At 44.7% G+C, this 20652-nt stretch overlaps 1 protein-coding gene across 2 annotated transcripts in view; it reads left to right on the forward strand.

The window, feature by feature from the left end:
- Positions 1–20380, forward strand: part of LOC147684113 (cytochrome P450 2J6-like) — a 107356-nt gene extending 86976 nt beyond the window's left edge. The window contains exons 7-9 of one of the 2 annotated variants that reach the window (XM_086944484.1): positions 3521–3708; positions 15475–15616; positions 18862–20380. In XM_086944484.1, coding sequence (XP_086800610.1) covers positions 3521–3708; positions 15475–15616; positions 18862–19040 — 509 coding nt within the window. In that variant the 3' untranslated portion in view covers positions 19041–20380. The remainder of the gene's footprint in view (positions 1–3520; positions 3709–15474; positions 15617–18861) is intronic. The other variant, XM_086944485.1, reaches the window with a different exon arrangement.
- The last annotated feature ends 272 nt before the right edge of the window (positions 20381–20652 follow it).

Genomic DNA, 20652 nt, shown 5'->3' on the forward strand with positions numbered 1-20652 from the left:
AAAACAAGAAAATAACCCTCCCCTTTATTTAATAAAAGGGAATGTAACCTTCACGGTTCCTACTAATACCAACCATACACAAAAACGGCATTTTAAGAAGGGTGGGAGGGAGAAACATAAATAATGGCTCTTGTACCGAAACCTTAGGAGAGCCATCCAAACTGCTCTGACTTCTCTCCAATTGGAAGAATGGACTCTTTTGCAAATCTTGTAAACTCCCAATGTCGAGTCTGAATCCAGAACTGCCTCCCAGTCCTTCCTGCTGGCACCATTGGGTGGTGTGGGGGAAGAGAAACTCCAAACTCCAGATTAGCAGGAACTAATCACCATTGAAGTTGAGCTCTCAGGTATTGTGTTACCTGGATAAGAAGTTAAAAATTGTTGGTGGTCAGTGCTGAAGAATGTAAAATATAAGAGGCCCGAAGTGTAATCTGGCCCAAGGAACCACAAACAGAGAGGCCTCCTAAAATAAAGAAATTCAAAAATGTATTTCAGTATCATACGCAACCATTGCCAGACAAAAACCGTTAAAGAAACTGTGGAAAATAGTGAACACTTACCATGTATCCCTGTATTCAAAACAAATCCTTACTGATTCGTGATCTGTGCTTAGAAGAGTAAACAATTGCTGAACCAGCTTCAGCCTTGTTTCTACTGGAAGACAGGCCAGATCCAGATCTGTCTAGAACCAGGCTGAGATATATGTTAGGCTCTGAGAAGGAACAAGATATGTCTTGAGATTGAGGAGACAGCCAAACATTCTCAGGGTCTGTACTACCTTTGCATTGTCTGTCTTCTTCTGAGCAGAGATGGAAATCATGAGAAGATTGTCCAGATGAGGATGAAACTGAATACTCATCTTGTGCAGGTTGGCGATCATTGGTGTCAAAGTCGTTGAATACCTTTGGACATACCCAACTGGAGGACCCGAAACTCCCAATGACTTTTGCCTTTTGCAAACCTTAAAAACTTCTGGTGATCTGAGGCAATGGAAATATGTAGGTAAGCATCCTGAAGATCCAGGGATGGTAAGTAATCCGCCCCCGATGCAGCATTGGAATCACTTGTTGGAGCAACTTCATCTTGAAATAATTTGTTTTTAGAAAAAGATTCAGAACTTTGAGGTCTATGATGTGTCGATAGTCTCCAGAAGACTTCTTTAGAAGAACGAGCACCAGCTTTGACCCCTTTCAGAATCTGGAACAGACACAGTAGCTCTCTGAAGTAACAAAGCAATGTTCTCCCGCAATGCCTGCCTCTTTTCTGGAGTCCTGGTAAGCTGAGTCAATAGAAAACTATTCTCCAGAGGAAGAGATCGATATTCTAGGGAGCAACCCAAGGAGACAAGTTGCAGAACCCAGTTATGCCTGACTAGATTTCTCAAAGTACTGACGAAGTGATTGTCTCCCACCAAACTAGTCCATGAGATTGTTCTTGGCATAGCCAGAATCGCTGATTGTTCTATGGTCCCTGGTAACCTTTAAATTACCCCCTGGTGCTCTCATCAGACAGCTAAAGCTCTCTATAAACAAGACCTAAAAACATGCACCTTACAAATGAAAACAAGATCTACAAATATACACCTTTTAAATGAAATACACATCACACCACTTGAAGAAAAAAGAGAAAATTAACCATTACCTATAATTTCATGTCAACAAAACACTAATTTACCTCCCATTAATATACCAAAATGGCATCCCATTTCTCAATAAAATCTGATATAAAATGTTTTACTAGCTAAGCATTCTGTAAGGTCAATTGAAGCAATTCTGGTTGTTTGAATCAAGTGTTCAAGTTTTAACGTGTTTCAGAGTCTCCTGCCTATTGCTGTTTGCATGTCTACAGATTAAAAGGCTTTAGTACAAGAGTGGTGGCACAACTATGCGATAATACCACAAGGGAAACTACCAATCCTGCAATTTTAGGCTTTTCATGAGTTCAGTTCTACTACATCATTACGAATCCTGTAGGTCAGAACTGGGGATAATGCAGTAATACTCCTTATCCTCCACCACTCCTAGCTGCTGCACCCCCCCCCCCCCCACTGCCAATGATACATATTACACAACCTCCACCACCACATACACAAGTCCTCAAATTTGACCAAATATAATTTGTGCAGGCAAAGGCATGACCTATGTGCAGTACTTCTAATCCACATCCAGTTTATTGATGCACTTCATTGAAGCCTTAAGAGCTCTTCACACTCCTGCAATGGCATTTCTGTGCCTGATTTAGGATCACCTGATGTATTTTCTTCCTTTCCTTTGTGGGATCCCATATTGCAAGAGGAAAATCAATTCTCAGTTTGTTTATTTGCACTGCATTATATGTATAGATAAGACAGATAGAACCCCAGCTCAGCACTTAGATTATGGTAGAGCTGCCTATAAAACTCTTGATTAGTGTGTCAAATTCCACCCCCATATCTATTATTCTAGGAACAAATATGAGAAAAAAGATGGGTTAAAGGACAATCATGGATCAGCAGGCCCTTCAAATTCCTCACAGTTAAAAACCTATATATGTAATAGTAACCCTGAAACACATGACCACCAGGGCTCATCCTGTAACTCCTTCTTCCTCAATGCTACCTTAAAGGGATAGTTCAAGTTCCCTCTAGTAAAGCACACCACCAAACCCATTCCAAGATTCTTTAAACTTCCATCAGTCTTCATCCTTAACCAGAGGACCCATTCTTCTGTTTTGCTTACAGCTGATCCTTTCCTGCATCTTAATTTGTAAACACAAACGTATACAGCGTGCCATACAGTGTTGCAGTCAAATAGTTCTGAGGTGTCAGTTAAGTCTATAGTAATTATTTGTATGGACCCATTGTTTACAGGAGCACAGTGAGCTTAAGAGATTGGTCATGTTGTGGGGTATTTTTCCTTGAGTGTGAGATGGTGGGTGGTTACTTGTAGGAGGTCGTTGATGTTGTGCATGTTGAGTCAGACTCTGTTGGCCAACTCCATTTTGCTGCAGTTCTTGGCCACAACATCCTACTCTCTATGCCCTCTTCCTTCAGCTGAGGTTGTTGTATACTTTTAAATGCTACATGAAGCTGCTTTTCTGAGATGATGGGGTTGCCATTGTTTAGGGGGATGTGATGGCAGTGTTTGTGTTTTGTAGCTGGCAGTACTTATCCGGCTGTAGTGCTTTTGTTACCAGATTTTGATTAGATAAGTGCAGGTGTTGTTTTCTGGAGTACCCTAGGTAAATGTGAATTGTCGTCTCCCACTGGCTTTGGTGAATATTGTTTTATTGTCACCTCTTGGGCTGTTTGCTTGAAGAGTCCATGTCCAGATTGGTGACTCCATCTTCACTATCATTGAGATTTTGCCAATGACTAGATCAGGTGCATATACCTTATTGAAAGTGCAAAGTAACCAAAACCCATATTAAGATAAAACAGTGTCCAAATGCCAATGTACATCTTACCTAAATGGTATTTGAATGTCTTTCATCATACCTGACAGCTAGAACATTTTATGAAAAGCATAATGTTTCTCAATAGATAAAGTCCAGAAGGAATTGGATGCTGTACTTGGGGAGTCACAGGTCGTTCAATACGAAGATCGGAAAAAGGTGCCCTATACGAATGCCGTGATCCACGAGATCCAACGCTACTGTGATATTGTACCACTTGGGATTCCCAGGGCATGTACAAAGGACATAACACTGCAAGGATTCCACATAAAAAAGGTACAGACCTATATTTCCACTACTTTGTGGCCATTTATAGGAAGACAGGGCTATTGGCAATTATTCTTGTTGAGATAAGTATGTCAGAGTTGGATACTTGATAGGCATAAAGCGCCAATGGCACACATATTTAACAAAATTATCTGGGCACTAACGGAGCTAAGATGCACACTGCATTTGTCTTCTTCATATCTTCAACTGGGCAAAATGTTTTGCAGAAGTGGATGCCAAGAGTCTTTAGGGCATATTTAAAAAAACATATGTTGACCGAACTATTGACAGAGTTGTCATAGGTTAGCAGATTCTATGGTACTGGATGAGCTTACTTGTTAAGAGGCACCATAAGGTCACTGGTTGGACGTACATTGATACATGCACTGAGACACCTGAAGTTTACTTGGGATATATTACGATGAGTTGCAGAAGTGTTTGAGGGCCACTGGTGCTGTGATCTTGTAGGCATGGAGAAACAGTCTGGGAATTGGATGTGAACACTGGTACAGCAAGAGATACCAAAATGCAAAAGTCACAGAACTGCAGCTGTCCTCAGTGGGCAAGAGCTACCGGCCTTTTAATGAGGCAGAACCAGCACTTTTCAACAGTGTTTCTATGATTTTAATGGTCTGCACAATCACTTCATGGCAGAGAGCAGATATCTAGGGCCCGATGTAGGTAAATCTCATTTACCGACTCTAGAATACCAAATTTTAATGATTCGGTATTCTAGATTCGGGAAATGAGATGTAGGAAATAATTCGGTAATTACCGAATCGGTATTTACTGATTCAGTAATTGCCATTGACTCCTATGGGCCCTGAGGCCCATAGGAATCAATGTCAGTTACCGAATCGGTAAATACCGATTCGGTAAAATTACCGAATTGTCAAGGGGGACAGGGTGTCACTTTAACACCCTGTTGCACCCCTGATTCTGTGTGCCATGTGACACACATAAATGCCCTTAGGGCATGTATGTGTGCCACATGGCACAGGTGTACATGCACAGATGTGCATGTACACTGGAATTCGTTATTTACCACAAAATATTATTTCGTGGCAAATAACGAATTCTTAAGGGCCTGTGGCACTGTTTTCAGTGCCACCTACATCTAGATTTACCGATTCGGTAAATTTACCGATTCTGTAAAATTTAAGGCCCCTACATATCAAAAACCAAATACCGGTCGGTAACAGCCGAAATCGGCCTTTACCGACCGGTATTTGGTGTCCTACATCGGGCCCCTAGTGCCTAAATGCTGATTAACATATGCATATATTTAAAGGGCCATTTGAGTTTCCTAACTGTTTTAAATAGCAATTTTGATACTTATGCCCCAAAAAATGAAACACTGAATATTGAAACCTCTCCTGCAGACACAGCGCTCCTGGCTGCACTTGTTCACACGTCTCCAGAGCGGCAGTTTGATGGCAGCAGTTTCATATTTCTTTCCACAGCCCCTGTGCAGCAGCACTGTCTAAAACTTGTAAAACACATGCACATATATATCTAAAGACAATTAAAATGGTTGACTTTAGCACTCAATGTTCAATGTCAGTGGGATTGTATGACAAGAGTTCCTGTGAGAATAAAGAAGTGCAATGGAATGCACATTTCTGCAGATAAGTTTGTGTTGTGAACAGAAATGGAACAGCTGGCGAGTTAGTGTTTCCCTATCGCAAGCTTGCTATAATCCCTTACAAACAGAACATTTAGGATTTTATGTTCAAACTGCTAAAATCCTTCTCTCAGTTCGTGCCAGCAGGAGACTTCTATCTAGGGTAGATGATCCCTATGCTTCCTGTCACAGGATCACCCTGGATTGTTTGGGGTTATCCCACATTGTGACTGAGTCCACTCATTCAGTGGGTATATCCTAGATTTTTGACTACTCCATCTCCTCTAGGACCTTTAGGATCTCATCCAGTGCAGGAAGAAATATTTCATCCAGTGCCTGAAGAAATATCTCATCCAGTGTCTGAAGACATATCTCATCCAGTGCCTGAAGACATATCTCATCCAGTGCCTGAAGAAATATCTCATTGTTTCTGAAGAAATATCTCATCCAGTGCCTGAAGAAATATCTAACCCAGTGCCTCGAGAAATATCTCATCCAGTGTCTGAAGAAATATCTCATCCAGTCCCTAAAGAAATATCTCTTCCAGTGCAGGAAGAAATATGATCACATCACCACAAACCTGATGAGAATACATTGGCTTTCCCTTGGTGACTTCCATCATCTTCAAAACCAGCTGCATCGGCGGAGGAGCCAAGCTGGCGACCAAGATGGTGCGTAAAAGCCCGGCTCCGCCGATCTTCGCTCCTAATCTCAACATCCTGTGACATATCCTGCTTTAAATTGTTACCCTCTGCTCAAGCAGAATAAGCGACGCCTGTGCCAGTTTCGCCGACCCATTCACGGGTGCGGAAATAGGAGATAACTCGCCCGGGAGATTGGGGCCTGGTCGGGACTGGAAGCTGGGACCTTGCATGACGCTTGATGCCAGCTTCTAAATCAATAACAGCGGGGTCGTGAGAAGTGTCGTCCCGCCCGGAGGTCTAAATACGCTCGTTGGCGTGAATGCTGTGCCTGATGTCCCCCGCCTCGCAGATGCATGTATATGGCATAATATCTTGTCACCGTGGGGCTGCTATCCGTCTCTAAACGTGTGGAGGTGCCTTGCGGAACTCCGTTTCGCTGTATCTGCTGGGACTGTCGGGGGAGTGTTGGAGGAGCGCAGGCGAGCAGACCCCCTTGCCTGATGCACCACGGGGGCTGCTGCGTCACGTTTGATCGCCTGCTGCATGGCCGGGTGTACGGAGGGGCTGGAGCGACGTGGGACATAGGCGGTGGAGACCCCCCCCTTCCTTAGGTGCTGACTTGCAGCCGCATCGATGGCCCCATGGTGATGATGTGACTCGGGCGGTGCTGCGGGGGCTGTGATCGGGAGATTATGGGAAGTGCGTTATAAAATTGGGACCCCGAGGGACATAGGGGCTGAAGGCTGCTGTGAGATCTGTAGACTGGTGAGCTGGCTAGAGTGCAGCAGACTCGTTGGGGGCGGCATGATGCCTTGAGAATAATTATTGGTGCAAGTTTTGATGCAATTGACTGCAGTGAAGTGCTGGCATCTAAATTGTGAGCATAACTCGCTGTGATTACTCTGCTGGCCCGCGCACTGTGGAGGGACTATGTGCGGAGGTGTAGCTCTGGGGGAGCGTGAGGCACTGGAGAGCGTGCTTGCTCCATATTGAGCGGTGACAGACGCGAGGATTGTAGACCGTAGAGTCCGGTTCCCTATCTTGGGTCTGCGGTGCAGCACTTCATTTATCCGTTGCACTCCTGTTGATAGGTAAAGATGGGCCCTTAGTGTGTATATCAGTTGTTGGTAAAGAAAAGGCCTTGCACTGGTTACATTTGCATTATTACTGGATCCCTTGATAGGTGGCACCATGGCTACACGACTGGATGCAGACAAGCCCTCGTCGGTCTCCTATAAGGGGTCCAAAAAAACCCAAGCCAATAAACTTGACCACTATACTATCCCTAGGGGCCCCCAGGGTAGGTAAAAAAAACGCCATTAATGAGGGAAGAGGTACTGACGGATCCGGCTGAACCCACGTTAACGGATCTTATGGCGGCGATTAATGGTGTGCAGGCGTCCCTGGGCCAGAAGATGGAAGCGCTTGACGCTAAATTAGACACCGCCACCATTGAGATGAGATTAATCCGCACGGACCTCTCAAAGGCTAATGAGAAAGTCAAGTCACTTGAACTCAAAACAAACGGTCTAATGGATGACGTAAGCCAGTTGCAACAAGAGGTGCAGGACCTCAAGAAATCGAGAGTTCTTACGGATCGTAAGCTGGACAAATATGAAGGGAGGGTCAGATGCAATAACATCCGTATTCTTGGAGTTCCTGAGAAATCAGAGGGCCAAACGCCGGATCTATTTGTCGAAAATCTTGTTCTCAAACATCTCAATCCCAAAGGTCTCAGTATCCTGTTTACGGTGGAGCGAGCACACAGAGTCCCAGGAGGGAGACCGAGGCCTGGGGCACCCCACGCACTATGATTGCAAGAGTTCTGAATTTCCGGGACAGAGATGTGATTTTGCATGCCGCACGTAATAGTCCCCCATTGCAGTATGCGAATGTGACCCTTTCCTTTTCCCCAGATTTTACCCAGCTGGTACAGAGACAACGGCAGAGCTTCTTCTCCGTGAAGAAAAGACTGAGGGATAAGGGATTAAAAAATGCAATGATGTTCCCAGCCCGGCTTCGAGTTGAACTCAACAGAAAGACTTGGTTTCTCGACAATCCGGAGGTGGCGACAGACTGGTTAGACAGTGTGATAGCATCTGAAAGAGAAGACCAGAGCTGGGGAGAGACGGAAGATCAAGAATAATGTATAACAAAAGTATTATGCCTTCACAGTAATGTGGTGCGGCTGGGGCGAGCTCAGAGGTGGCGTGAAGGATTCTTCATTGATTCGCGTTGTTTAAATAAGTGTTGAGTATACTGATTTGAAAGCAGAGCGGAGGGGACAGAGTTGGGAGCGGAGGGAGGTGGTGGGCAGGTATAGACCCTCCCTCGGTTTTCTACCTCTATTTAGTTGTAGATTAGTTTTGGATTGCTAGGGGGGACAGGCACACTGCTAGTTAGGGATGCGCGTAAGGGAAATGCAGGGGTGCAGTGTGGGGGGTGGGGGAAGACGGGTTGAAAAGTATTCTGTAGTATTGTATGACAAATTATTAGTCTTTTTGTATGTCACATCATTAGTGAATTAATTTATTGGTTTTATGTTTTTTGTTCAAGGCATCAAATTATTCTGTAGCATTTCTGTGTTGCAACGATCGGAGGATTGTCACTTCCTTATGATGTATGATGATGGGGGGTAGGGAACTGAAGATATTGAGCTGGAATGTGAATGGGTTGGGGGATAAAATTAAACGAAGTGTGGTTTTGCAGTATCTTAAACGTCGGGCGCCTGATGTGGTCTTGCTACAGGAAACGCACTTGGTGGGTAATTCCTGTAAGGGGATGCATAGAATGGGGTACAGGTTGGTGGCTCATGTTGGATTCACATCAGGCTCCAGGGGGGTGGGCATCCTGATTAGGAGAGCACTCCCGTTGATGGTTGACTCTATTTTTGTGGATGATAGAGGCAGATATGTTGGGTGACGGGTTGTTGGGAGAGGCAGGTCCTTAACCTATTGGCGGTGTATGTTCCCCCGGGTATGCAGACCGCTACCTTCGTTGACTTGGGAAAGGCTCTTGATGAACTGCCGAGGGGGTTGTTGGTATTGGGGGGAGATTTTAATGCGGTTGTTTCTGGAGTTATGGATAGGCATCCCCAGCGTGACACGGTGCGTGCTCAGAGATGATTGCCCGACTTTCTTGATGCTATGGGTTTGGTGGATTGTTGGCGACTGCTCCACCCGGACCAGAGGCAATACACATTTCATTCTGGAGCCCACGGTAGTCTTTCGGCTTAGATTATTGTTTAGTGCCCGCGGCCCATGCATCTTATGTTGCTAAGGCGGTTCATCTCGCTAGGGGCATCTCAGATCACTCCCCACTCTAGTTTCGGTTCTGTATTATGCCAGGGTCGGCGGGTAGGGTCGCCCCTATTAATCCATGGTATATACGTGACCCCAGACTACGTAGGGATCTTGTCAAGGCTCTAGAGCATTATTTTTTAGATAATGCTGGATCGGTGTCCTCTTCTGTTTCGCTCTGGGAAGCTTTTAAGACGGTTTTCAGGGGTCAGGCTCTGTCGTTGATAGTCGGTACGAGAAAAGAGAGGGACAAAGATGTAGTTGAAGCAGAGGCCGAGATAGGTCGCTTGGAGGAGGACCTGGAGCGGGAGGTAACACGTGCCAGACTGCATGTCCTGACTCTTAAACAATTTGATTATAGATCTCTCGTCACCGATAATGCCAGGGCCCTTAGTAGGGAGCAGCAGGGCCGTTTGTATGACCTTGGAGATAAGGCAGGGAAACGCATTGCCTGGCTGTATAAAAAGGATAGGGCGGATCGGGTAGTCCCAGAGCTTGTGACAGCAGGGGGCTCGACTCACAGACCCCCAGGATATTGTAGATAGCTTTGCGGCTCATTTCCAAATAGTGCTGTGGACGGGACGTTTGGTTCAGGGAGTAGAGACACGCCAGGTTGTGGGTCAGGGACGAGAGATACACCGGGTCGTAGAGGTAAAGCTGGTTTTATTGGAATAACACGTTTTGATTTTAACATCAAAGTCCTCCTGGTTCTGAAGGTTAGTCTTTCTTTGGCAAACTGACTGGGATCCGTTTTGGCGTTCGGGTGGTCTCCTTCTTGATATTCTAAACGTAGCTATGCACCGCCAGGTCTGTACTGCAAGGTGACTTCCGGGCTCCGGTTTCCCATGTAAAAGAAGACCAACAGAGAGGGAGCCGTTAATTCAATATCCTCTGGGAAGGGTTGCACCTTGGGGCCCAGGGGTAGTGAGACTGGGGGATCACCGGTGTCAATGTTCTACTATCTGGTGTCAGTGATGCGAGTGTGAGGTTTACAGACAGTGAGGAGAATAACGCGGGGTAAGTGAAACGAAAGGAAGGGGAAAGACGAGGGTGAACGAACAAGGGGCTATATACACTAATTACACACGCTTGCTTCCCGCCCAAGCCGCCAAACGCTGCCGTACCTGGCTCAGCCACACTCCTCCCCCTGGAGCATGGCACGGCGGCTCACGAGGTCGTTGGCCTCCTGGCTCTCCATGGGACTCTTCTCCGCCTCCTAGATGTTCTTCGGCAGTCCTCCGTACTCTGTCGTTGCAGTCTTCGATCCGCTCTTCCACTCCGCGCCTCTCCTTCTCCTCCGGGGTGATGTCACACGCCACAAACAACACTTCCTGGGGTTTATCCAATCCGGCGCTGCTGACGTGTAGAGAAGGAGTGTCCTCCTCCTCAGTGAACGCCCAATTAAAGGCGCCGTGTTCCTCTTCTGCATGTTCTTCTCGTCCTGAATCCCAGGGGTCCGTCTGCAAGGAAGGAGGCATTACAGTGTCAGTTCCGGGTGTCCACCATTCCTCGCTTCCTTTTTGACGCACCTCGTTACAAGTGCATACCTCGGTTTCGGATCGACCGGAGTAGGACTCCCACTTGCTGTTACAAGATATCCAGCTCCCGTGTTTGTCAGATGAGGATCGGGTGTTTATGGATAGTGACCTCACAGCCGATGAAATAGCCTTAGCTATACGATCCCTGAATTCAGGTAAGGCATTGGGTCCCAATGGGCTCCCAATTGAGTTGTACAAGCTACGACCGGATAAGCTGGCCCCTCACCTTAAAGCTATGTTTGTGGAGGCCGGTGAGAAGGGGATACTGCCGTATGACCAGAGAGTGGCCTCAGTGGTGGTCATCCATAAAGAAGGGAAACCAAAAACTAGTTGTGCCTCTTATAGGCCTCTATTGTTATTGAATGCAGAACCCAAAATACTTGCCAAACTTCTTTCTAATAGGCTGATTAAAGTTATTAGTGGACTGATGCACCCGGATCAGTCGGGTTTTATTCCTTTCAGAAATACGGCTCTAAATTTGCGTAGGTTGCACGGAGTGATAGCTAGGGCTCATACCCTACAGGACCCGGCCATAATAGCCTCGCTGGACGCAACAATGGCCTTTGATACTGTAGAATGGCCGTATCTGTGGGCAGTGCTGGCTAAATTCGGATTTGGGCCTGGCTTTTTTCGTTGGGTGGGTTTGTTATATACGGAACCGCTTGCCCAGGTAGTGGTTAAGAATCGGGTTTCGGCCTCTTTCATTCTTGGTTGGGGCAGTAGACAAGGTTGTCCCCTCTCTCCCCTTCTTTTTTCATTGGCCCTGGAAGCCTTGGCAGCCTGGATTCGCTGGGAACCTTCCATCCATGGTATTCGGTGGTCCACGGAATGGGAGGACCGAATCTCGTTATATGCGGATGACATTTTACTTTATTTGACCTCCCCCATGAAGTTCCTCATTGTTGTGTGTGACGTGTTGGCCTCCTTTGGTAGACATTCAAGACTGTCCATAAACTGGGGGAAATCTCTCTTGTTCGTGCTTAGTGGAGATGCCCCGGTTTCTCCACGGCATTGTCCGATACAGATTAATACGGGAGGTTTGAAGTATTTGGGAATTTTCATTTCATTGGATCCGGCGACTCGGTATGCGAGGAATCTTCTTCCTCCTCTGCAGAGACTCAGAAGTGACACGGCTAGTTGGAAGAAACTTCCCCTCTCGCTGATGGAGCTCACAGCCCTTTTTAAGATGATGTCCTTGCCTCGTTTTCTTTATACCCTTCAAAATACCCTGGATATTGTGCCGGCCAGTTTTTTCCGTGAGGTGGAGGGGTTGCAGCGTAGACTATTATGGGAAGGCAAACCCTGTATTGCTTTAACTAAATTAACACTCCCATGGTATGATGGGGTATTGCCCTCCCCGATATCAAACGGTATTATTGGGCTTCCCAGCTGGCTGCATAAACCAGGGTACGTACGGGTCTGTGTCCGATCCCGGATACATGATGGATAGATGGCTCCTCCCGGGAGGCAGTTATAATAGGGCATTGTATTCTAATTCGGCGAAGCTGAATTTGACAGGGCCGACTCAACACAAAGTGCGGGTCTGGCACGATGCCACAAACTCAGTGAGAAAGGGAAACCGACTGACGTTAGCTACCCCACTGTTCGATTCAGAAAGATTGGGTAAATTATGGAATACAAGAGGTTTTGATAAGTGGGACTTGATAGGGATCTCCACTATTGGTCACATTTGGAATAAAGGGAAGATCAAGACGTTCGAGGAGCTGCAGGGCGAATTTGAGCTGAGTAGAACCGAATATTTCCGCTATGCACAGGTCCAACACGCGCGGAAGGCTGTTCTGCCTTCGGAGGTAGACTTACCGGAGGCTTCACCCCTTGAGGATAGGGTTTTAGATGGTCATCTGCCGGAGAAAGCTATTTCCCTGATATACAATAAATTAATTAATCATATAGCGGATCTCCTTACAGATCTGAGGGATAAATGGACGCGAGATTGCTTAGAGTTGTATGATGAGGACTGGCAGTTGGCTGTCTCCTCGTCCAGGGAGGTTGCTATCCCGGCGCGATTGAGGCTTGTGCAGTTGAAGATATTACACAGGGTCTATGTCACGGGGCCCGCCTTGTTCGGATGGGGCTGTCTGAAGAAGGTTTGTGCAGACGGGGTTGTGGTCTCGTGGGCACGTTCCTCAATATCCTTTGGGAATGTCGATGTATCGTGGAGTACTGGGGTAAGATCCACAACACAACGCATGAGGTTTTGGGGGTGGCATTGATGCCAGAAGCAAGGAGGTGCCTCCTTAACGTCTGGGAGCCCACTGATCTTAACTTGGCACAGACGAGATGGTCCACACTGGGCTATATGATAGCGAAGAGAAATATAGCTCAGCTTTGGGGATCCGAGCATCCTCCAGCCCTTGAGGGATGGAAAGAAGACCTGGATTGTTGTATGTTTCGTGAAAAGACTGTTTACGTAGTGAGAGGCCGACCTCGAAAGTGGGCATCGGTGTGGGGATCTTGGAATCAATATAGGGGGGAGATCTGTGATCCACCTAGAGATTCTGTGTTTGATATTTCCCCATCCCCGTGGGTCTTTTGATTTGTATCTTGTTCCCAATGTTTCCCCTCCCTTCCCTGAAATTATGTAATATGTGGTGGGAAGGTGTTTCCTTTGTATCATGTCTTTATCTGTGATGCCTTGCGTTAATAAAAATAAATATAAAAAAAAAAACAGCTGCATCATTTACAAAGGCATCGCGACCAGCGCCCCTGCTTATCTTCAAAACAAGCCCACCATCTCTGGTGGTTCTTGCTGCGCCAGAACACCCTTAAAATGCAGACAAAGAAGTGTTAAAAAGAAAAATACAAGGCAGCAGGCATTTTCCACGCAAGCACTCAAGATCTGGAATAACATCTGCATATCCAGCAGGACCACCACATTGCTGCTCCATTTTAGGAAAGAGTTGGACGCACCTCTTGAAAGAACACTACACTGTAATGCATTAACCGATCGCAACCCAGCTGTCTCTCCTATCACTCATTGACTTTTTGGTTGCCTTTGGCACTTTGCAGCGCTCCACTGCTTTTAGGCTAGGGTCCCCATATTGAAATCCCACATATATCTAGTCTTATAAGTTCACTTCTTCTTCTAACTGTATGGTAGACAGATCAATTTGGTATCACTCTTTCTATTCTCCGGGCATACCATCTGCCCTGAAATCAACACAGCACCAAACATCTCTTCAGAAATTGGAACAATGTCACTCCACAGACAATTATCGATGCTCTCCTGTGCCCCACTCTCATTCTTGACAATGTGCAACTTCTTACAGCAAGAAGTCCCTGTTTAGGCATCAGTGTTGGCCGGAGGCAAGAAGGGTGTAGAGCCCTCCACTGTGTAGTCTGCCAGGGATGCTTACTTAGCAATATTCAATGCAAGTAGGTGAAGGGGTGGGCAAGTTAAGACCTAAATGTGGTTCGAATCAATACTTCCCTGGTGCTGTGCCCTTGAAGATATCCTTGGTTTCTTCCATTCATTTCCCACAGAATACACAATCAAACAACCTCATTCACGTCTCATGAAATGTTTGACTACTTGCCTGGTTACAAGTTTAATTAGATAGAATATTGCCATTGGCAAACATACAGGGCCTGATTAACAAAGGGAAAATTACACTTAGGGGCAGATTACGATCTCGTCCGGAAAGCATTTCGAGCAAATTAGTTCCGGAATGCTTTCTGGATGACTCGGATCGGGTGATCGAACGAGAACAGAGGCTCCCATTGAAAACAAGGGGTGATTGGGAAAAACCTTGCACCCTGTGGCGGGTACCCCATGGTGCCTGCCACACTGTGCATGGTTGGGAAGAGGGAATCCGTGGGTACCCCCACTGGCCGAATTTGGAGGGCCCTGGGCAAAGGGGGGCCTGCTACAGGCCCCTAAAGACACATTCAGAAAGCCGTTTTGTTCCGGGCAAACCGAATCGAAACGGCTGTCCGAATCGGTCATCGTAATCCCTTGCTCGGAAACCGAGACCATAGAGCTGTACGATTCGGCTCAGAAAGGCTTGAACTATACAGATGCCTTTCGGAACTGATTCGGAATGCCCTTGCGGTTTCCGGGCATTGTAATCGGTCGTTCGGAACTGGGTACGATTCGGTCAGAAGCAAGGGTTCCGAATCGGATACAGCAAACCAGAATCGAATTCGGAGCCCTTCCAAACTGCATCATAATCGACCCCTAAGAGTAAGTGTAAGTTTATACATTTTTGCAATTCACAAAGGAATTTTAGGAGTAGTATATTTATGCACATAAAAAGATAGGCAGTTGTAAAGGTACTACTTGTAAAATTAATTTGTGAATCTCAAAAAAATCGGAAACTTATCCCAAAGTGTAAGTTAACCTTTGTGAATCAGGCCCAAATTGTTTAGGAAGGCTTTCTCTCTGAGTTGACTCATGCTTGGTACAGATGCTATTGGGAGTGTTTGGAACCTGTGTTTTCCGATATCTGTTGGCTTGGGAAAGGTAAGCTTTGTCCTAAAGTGCTCTGTGGTTGTATCTCTTTCATGAGTAGCAATATCATTGGTTTGTTATGGCATGTGTGAACGGCTCCTTGTTTGATTTTCTGAATTTTTAAAAACTATATTGCTGTCCAGTAGCATTTTTAGAACAGAAAAAAATCTTGAAAGATCACAAGTGTTTCTTTTTGCAGGGTACAATCATTTTACTAAATCTATCGTCAGCGCTGTTTGATCCTGAACACTGGGAGACCCCGAACCAATTCAACCCTGGCCACTTCCTAGACAAAGAAGGCAACTTTGTAAGCAGGGAGGCATTCTTACCGTTCTCTACAGGTAATCCTTCCACACTCCTCTGGTCCGAAAGGCTGCATTAATGATTAGTAGTTATAGATATTTAATTCACACACTATGGCATTCATTACAGTGTCCTATTTATTGCACTGAATAAAATCGGACACACAGAGTTTGGTGCATGCTCCAATAAATTCCAGGCATTTTTCCTCCAATAAATATCAGCAGATTTGGTCTGCCAATCTTTATCGCAAAACTCATAACTGCGATTTGTGCTGTAACAGGAGTTACTGCACATATTGCAACTAACCAGGTTGCTCGTAATAAGGGCGCGGGAGAGAGGTACTTTAGCACACCAAAGACAGAGGCAAGGGTGCAACCGAAAAAAACAGTATGGGTAACTTTGAGTTCAGAGTGAGGATGGGAGTTTGAATGCTACAGGCTCAATCTTTGAATAGTTTGTGCTGCGGCCATACCCTCTACATTTTCTGCAATAACAAAATGGTGAATATGTTGTTGTTAGAACTAATGTGATGACTTTTTACCAAGGAATACTCTCCTGATGTGCAGTTTGGGAGGGATGCACAGTTCAGAGGGTGCAACCGAATTTTTAGATGATTCCCCAAACGTGACCTAAAACCTCTTTATGTATATGAGACCCATTGGACAGCATGATTGTCATACATTCAAACTTGCCACCTTAGCTGCTTTGTAGAGATGTATATCTACGTTAAGAGTACATATGAAGCGCACAATACAGAATAACAGAATATATTGTGCCTTTTGTGTGCTATAGGTACAAATAGTCTCAAACAACATCACAAAGTGGATCTAAGACCAAAATCAATCAATGCAGAAGGATAACACATCTTCTAGCAAATTTAGAGGCCGGAACACTTGGTAGATTAGGAGATCAGCTGACTCCAAATTCAGCTGACTTCTTAATTGTGTGCTTATTCCAAACTCCTCTCTGTTCCCAATCTACCTTGGAAATAGTCAGTGATGTATTCCAACTGATTTCATGGGGCTATACAGGAAGGGTTCTCTCCACAAGGGGGTGACATGTTTTCCACACTTAGTAAAAGAAAAGATATTTGCAAAGAGAGATCCTATTCCCCAAAAGTGGACACCTCCGCTACAGAGTGCTTCACACTGTGGGACAAGAACTCTTGTAAATAATCCCGTGACATTCAAAGATGGAAGCCTGGAAATATGTTTGTGAACAGTAAAAGCCCATAAAAGTACACTCATGTGGAGACGTCAGATTCCGCCTGTACTTTTTTTTTGTTCCCTATCACAGTGAGTACCGCTGGAGGAGGGTGTTACTTGTGTTACGGTAAAGGCCAATCAGAGATACCCTGCCTTACAGTAGTCCCTATAATATATGCATCGGAGTGGCTTGGTGAAAACGCACACTGAGCTCAGAGATCTTAGTAAATCAACTAGACTATGGTTTGGCTATCTCTGGAGGATGCATTCTTAATCCACTGATCAACACCTTGAATCCACTTGGGCTGTTAGGCTGGTAACAGACCAATCTATGTGGCAATGGAAAACTTTGTTCCCCTAGCCCTGTTCTTTGCAGAATTGGTCATGCAGCGGGTACTTGAAGGTGGCAAATCTTAGGTCTGGGCCTTAATTTCCTACAGCTGCCACCCAAGTTGGTTATATGTTGTACTGTATCCTAGCTGTTATGGTTTTGCATTTTAAACCAATGAACCCCTGCTGCCAGTGACTGTCACATGGCCAAATAGATAACTTTACTCTTTCAGGTGCCCCTTCCTTGTGATGTTAACAATTCTGAATGTGACCAGCCACTACTGAGATAAAGGCCTCTTTTATTTCTGATTGGTGGCAAGGTTTAGACAGGAGAGCCCAACAGCCCAGTACAAGTGACCAACTGTTTTAAGACCAGTAACCCGTTCCCCCTTATTTTTAGTAGTTTTGGGATCCTGGAAGATTTATGGATAGTATTTTTTGTCTTAGATCCACTCAGCTGTCTTTACCAAAGCAAGAGCTACAGAGAAAGTAGGAAAAAGGGCAAACTTAGCTCTTTGAGATTCATTGGAACCTCTTTCTAGTACCTATACTTCAGTGTCCAGAATGTGAGAAATTTAACCCATAACATAACAAAGAGACTTGAAGTAAGCCTAAGGCTGCCAATCTCTGCCATTAGACTCTGGCAATAAAACTGTGGACGTGCTGCAGTAGTGTTTGGGTGGCCACCAAAGGTTCTACTTCTGTTTTAAGCATCTTATTGTAATTTCTGCCCCATCTCCTACTGCAAGTGAAGACTCATTTTGCTTTATGTAACTGGGACTCGATTTTATTGTGTGTGTCTACTTACTGTACAATATTGTATCTCAGTTCCGGACCTACAACCGCCAGGTGCAGTAAGCCTTAATTACTTGCTGCAGGTTGTGTTGTGGAGTTAGGAGTAGAAAGGGACAACATAACCAGTGCAACTGCTGAACAATCAAATCCAGTAACCTGGGACATCAGTGTTAAATGACAACAACCATCATCTACGCTGCCCTGTAACCTCGCCTGCCAGTGCATGGTCTGGGAGGATACAGGCAGTCTGATGTCTGTCTGGCTGGCTATCTTCTTTTTTTAGAGGAGCTGTGAGAGGTTTAGGGCCTTATGTACAAACAACTTTTCCCTTAGACACAGAATGGATAAAATCCTTTGATACATCTGGCCCCATATTCTTTAATGTGTTCTCATGTCTGAAACCATTGGCTAGCATCTTTTTAACTAGATACACATGTAGGTATGGCGGAAGCTTTGGTGGGGCCAGAAAGTTTGTGGGTCCTCTCTTAGACTTCTGATCCATGAAGCAACTCGAAATTAGGAAGAGTTGAAACACCTAGTGGCATTCCCACCTCAGCTGCTTTCTGGAGCAATTTAGGCCTTTTGTTTTATTAATTACAAATGTGTTGTAACAGGAGAGGAGCCTCTAAAGGCTTAGGCCTGGGGCAAAAAGCCCCATCCGTCCTTCTATTGTGATGCCCTTGGGTGTCGGCAAAGGCACTGCAAAGCCACTAATTTTGTGAGCTCCAACCCATGCTGCACTAAAGAATTGATCTACATGGAACTTCTATTACCTCAGCCCTAATCTTTTGCTACATGTGCATGACACTTACCTTACAGTCTGTAGTGTTGCTTTACAACATTCATACACTCCAATGTCAGATAAGTCTCTTCAATTACAGATATGTCTCCTCTGGTTTACCACACTGGCTCACAACATTGTCTGACCACAGTTTTCTTTCTACCTCTTACAGGCAATCGGGTGTGTTTTGGGGAGCAGCTGGCCAGAGTTGAGCTCTTCATCATCTTCTGCAGCCTGCTTCGGGCCTTCACCTTCCGGCCACCTGCAGGAGTAAAGAAGCTCAATGAGAACTTCATTTTATCATCTACATTGCATCCGCATCCATATAAGCTCTGCGCTGTTCCACGTTAGTCCTTACAGAGCTATGACCTAGCGGTAGCTGCACAGCTTTCTAAGCCTTAAAAGGAACTGCAGGAACTCACTTGCTCTATAGATTAATACCTCAAGCACTTTGCAAATACATGCTGATATAATCATAGGCAGGCCTCAAGACATCATTTAAACTTTACTAGACCTGAAGGTCTGGAGCAGGGGTCTCCAACCTTTTCTACAACAAAAGCTACTCATAGTCAACAATAATCTTGCAAAGCTACTAATATTATTAGCACTGTATAGACAACATTACCTTAGTTGACAACCTATGCAAGAAGGCCAGCTGTGATTACCTCAGTGCATCCGTCAGGGTTGCCAGAAAGGTTTTTATCAACTTGGAATGAAAATATAAATTGAAAAATCAATCCTTTTTCTACAAACATCATCTTATAGGCTCAGAAAATACACACATTTTCATCTTAAATAGACACATTTTAATTTTGGAATACATATCTTAATTCATCCAACCAATAGCGTCTAATTTAGCAGGCTGGGCTGCACATAGGAGATACTTACAAGTAGCTGGAGAGCTACTAGTAGCTCTTGAGCTACTTGTTGGAGATGCTTGGTCTAAATAAATAATAGACAAATAATCTACTCGACCTAATTGTAATGCTTCTGACCCATACACTGGTTTCAATTGATGTGATAGGGGGCAAATATTTTAAGTGACTGAGCCACCATTTTCTTCATTAATGCTACTGATTGCACTGTCAAATATGCAAGTTCAGCATGTCTGCAGTATAAAAAACTCTTTTGTTTGATTTAATTGACTAAACGTTTGCTCCATATATAATACAAATTAAGCCACAGATAGGATACACATGACCCCTGACTTGACAGTATTGTCATCAGGGCAGGAGCAGGCATTTTTATCAAGTCATATTTAAAACCTATCACTTTTAATGAATATACAACTAAAGTATGAAGTGGTGGCACACTGTCATTTGCAAGTAGCAGATTTTACATTGAAACGGACACAACATTTCCCACTGACATGCTGTTTTAATGATAAAACAGTATAGTGTACAAACAGTATTATTTGGAAAGCAAGTTTCTGTAAACTTGTGTCATTTGCACATCACCAAGTAAAGTGTTTTGATTTGTTTTGCTCCTATTTAAATTTGTTTAAAAAATGTGCTTTAATAACTGATATATTTTGAAATATTTGTGCTATTCGTCTACAAGCTACTCAAATGTTATATTAGTAAAAAGGCAAACTGACATTTCACCTTTTTCCTTGAACAGACAGCAAATGTGTCAAGATAAAACAAGATTTAAAGGCATCTCGACCTGATAAAATCTGACTGCCAACCATTGTGAAAGAGTGAGTAGATTTTTTGAGGCCTGATAGGGATACAATATATGTTAAAGAAAACCATAGCAAACTTGTCTCTAGGTACTCTGACTCACGCCATATGCTGTACTAAAAAATGTGCTGACCGCAGAAAAAAACAGCTTCCAAGACAACAACATAGCAGATGGTGCAAGTTATTGTATATGTTGTGTGCATTACTAAACATGAATGCTGAATTTCGATGTTTCTGATAAGAACTCAGTTTTATGAAACATCTCTTTATTGGCAGTTTCA

The sequence above is a fragment of the Lissotriton vulgaris genome, chromosome 11 (assembly GCF_964263255.1).
Source record: "Lissotriton vulgaris chromosome 11, aLisVul1.2, whole genome shotgun sequence".
In the NCBI taxonomy this organism is placed as follows: domain Eukaryota; kingdom Metazoa; phylum Chordata; class Amphibia; order Caudata; family Salamandridae; genus Lissotriton; species Lissotriton vulgaris.